The 1,653-nt window shown below is 48.0% G+C and overlaps 1 protein-coding gene across 1 annotated transcript; it reads left to right on the forward strand.

The window, feature by feature from the left end:
• Positions 1 to 161: 161 nt before the first annotated feature.
• LOC112141118 (integrin alpha-3) lies at positions 162 to 1,475 on the forward strand (the record flags this gene model as incomplete). The annotated part of the gene is given in 4 exon segments (XM_024264172.1): positions 162 to 260; positions 335 to 460; positions 552 to 694; positions 1,011 to 1,475. Coding segments are annotated over 3 exon segments (336 nt in total), but the record flags the coding sequence as incomplete, so codon positions are not given.
• Positions 1,476 to 1,653: the final 178 nt, after the last annotated feature.

A 1,653-nucleotide genomic window follows, 5' to 3' on the forward strand; every position in this document is an offset into this window, starting at 1 on the left:
AAAAAAAAAAAATACAAAATAAAAACTATAATAAAACATTTATTTTATATTCTAAATGGTTGTCTAATTTTTCATGCGGCAAAAAATGGGCCGGTCTTGACCATTGAACTGAAAAGTTGCCCCACTCCGCCGCTGACTCAAAACTTCCTGTGATGTTTCAGGAGTTCAGAGATGCAAGGACTGTGGTTGTTCGGGGTCAAGCCACCCTGAAGCTGCACACCGATAAACCCACGGTCCACATGGAGTCTCAGAGCACAGAGGTACAGAAGAGCTGACCATCTCCCAGTCTGACCGCTGTGCAATGCTTTCCTGAAGTCGTAGTTTTTATCTCCAGGTTGTGGTCCACATCTACCCAGAGTTTGGACTGAATTTGGACTCCGGTCTCCTGGTGAGGATCATCCTGGTATCCGTCTTGGCGGGGGCTCTGCTGCTGGCTCTCATCTGCCTGTTGCTTCGAAAGGTAATCTGGCCAAACACACGAGAATGCTCTAGTTCAAGGTCAACCTCAGCTTCTCCAGGATTCTGAAGTGCTGTCGCCCCCTGCTGTTCAGTGTGGCTTCTTCAAAAGAGCCAGTACCAGGGAGCTTTACCAGGCCAAGATGCTGAAGGCCCACGTAAAGAGCCAGCCATCTGAGAGTGAGCAGCTTTCTGAAGAGCACTGAAGCCTTTGACGCATCCAGTCTAGATGGCTGCTGTAAGTACTGCCCATCTGGTTATGGACCGCCCCCAACTATCTGTGTGTGGGCAACTCTCTTACCACCTAATTCTAGACCATGATTTCATCGCCCTGATATCAGACCATCCTTTGATCATCAGAATCTACACTTCCCACAAACCCATTGGTTCTGGACCAATCACTGACCTCCTTATCGTCTGACATCTGATCCTGGACCAATCAGTGACTGCCTAATTCTGGACCTCTAAATCCTGATTTTCCACCTTGCGACTGACCTCTGCTTCTGTTGTCTCCGTGCATCTGCATCTTTTCTGACCCTGAGTTTCATCCACAGGAAAGCGCTGCAAAGGGTGACTACCAGCAGTACTTTACCAGAGGAGGATTAATGGGAAAACGTTTCCTGGTTTGGAATTAGCAGGCGTTGACCTTGGATAGAAAACCTCATAGAACTGGGTCTTTCTCCTGGACTGTGGCTCATTGAGACGCCATTTCCATGGAAACAACCAAACATCTATATTTTGTCTTGGTGTGGCAGCAGCATGTGTGTTCGTGTGCTTTCCCAACCCTGGTAACAGACCTGTATTGATCTGTTTGATTTGGAAGAACGATTTTTAGGGGTTCCAACCCAGAGGAGCAGATTGTCAGGAGCACCTCCTATAAAAATGGTGTTGCAGGTGAGGGTTTTCCTCAGGTGCCCGACCTACCAGCTTTCAGTTCTAGACGCTCCTCTGGATGTTTCAAACCTTGTTTGATACTTGCTGTGGTGTGATCTAATAAAGGTCATGATGAGGTCAGCGTTTGCTGGGTGCTTTACTCTAATGCAGTGATTCTTAATCTATGGCCGCGGCCCAATCACGGTCTGCAAGCGCCCCCTAGTGGGCCGCGAAAAAAAATCTGTTCTGAAACTGTGGGCCACGAGGGCCACGGGACCTGAATGCAGCTTCCTGCCGCTTGGTGGAAGTTTTTTTTTTTTACAT

Source organism: Oryzias melastigma, unplaced genomic scaffold (genome assembly GCF_002922805.2).
Source record: "Oryzias melastigma strain HK-1 unplaced genomic scaffold, ASM292280v2 sc00799, whole genome shotgun sequence".
In the NCBI taxonomy this organism is placed as follows: Eukaryota; Metazoa; Chordata; class Actinopteri; order Beloniformes; family Adrianichthyidae; genus Oryzias; species Oryzias melastigma.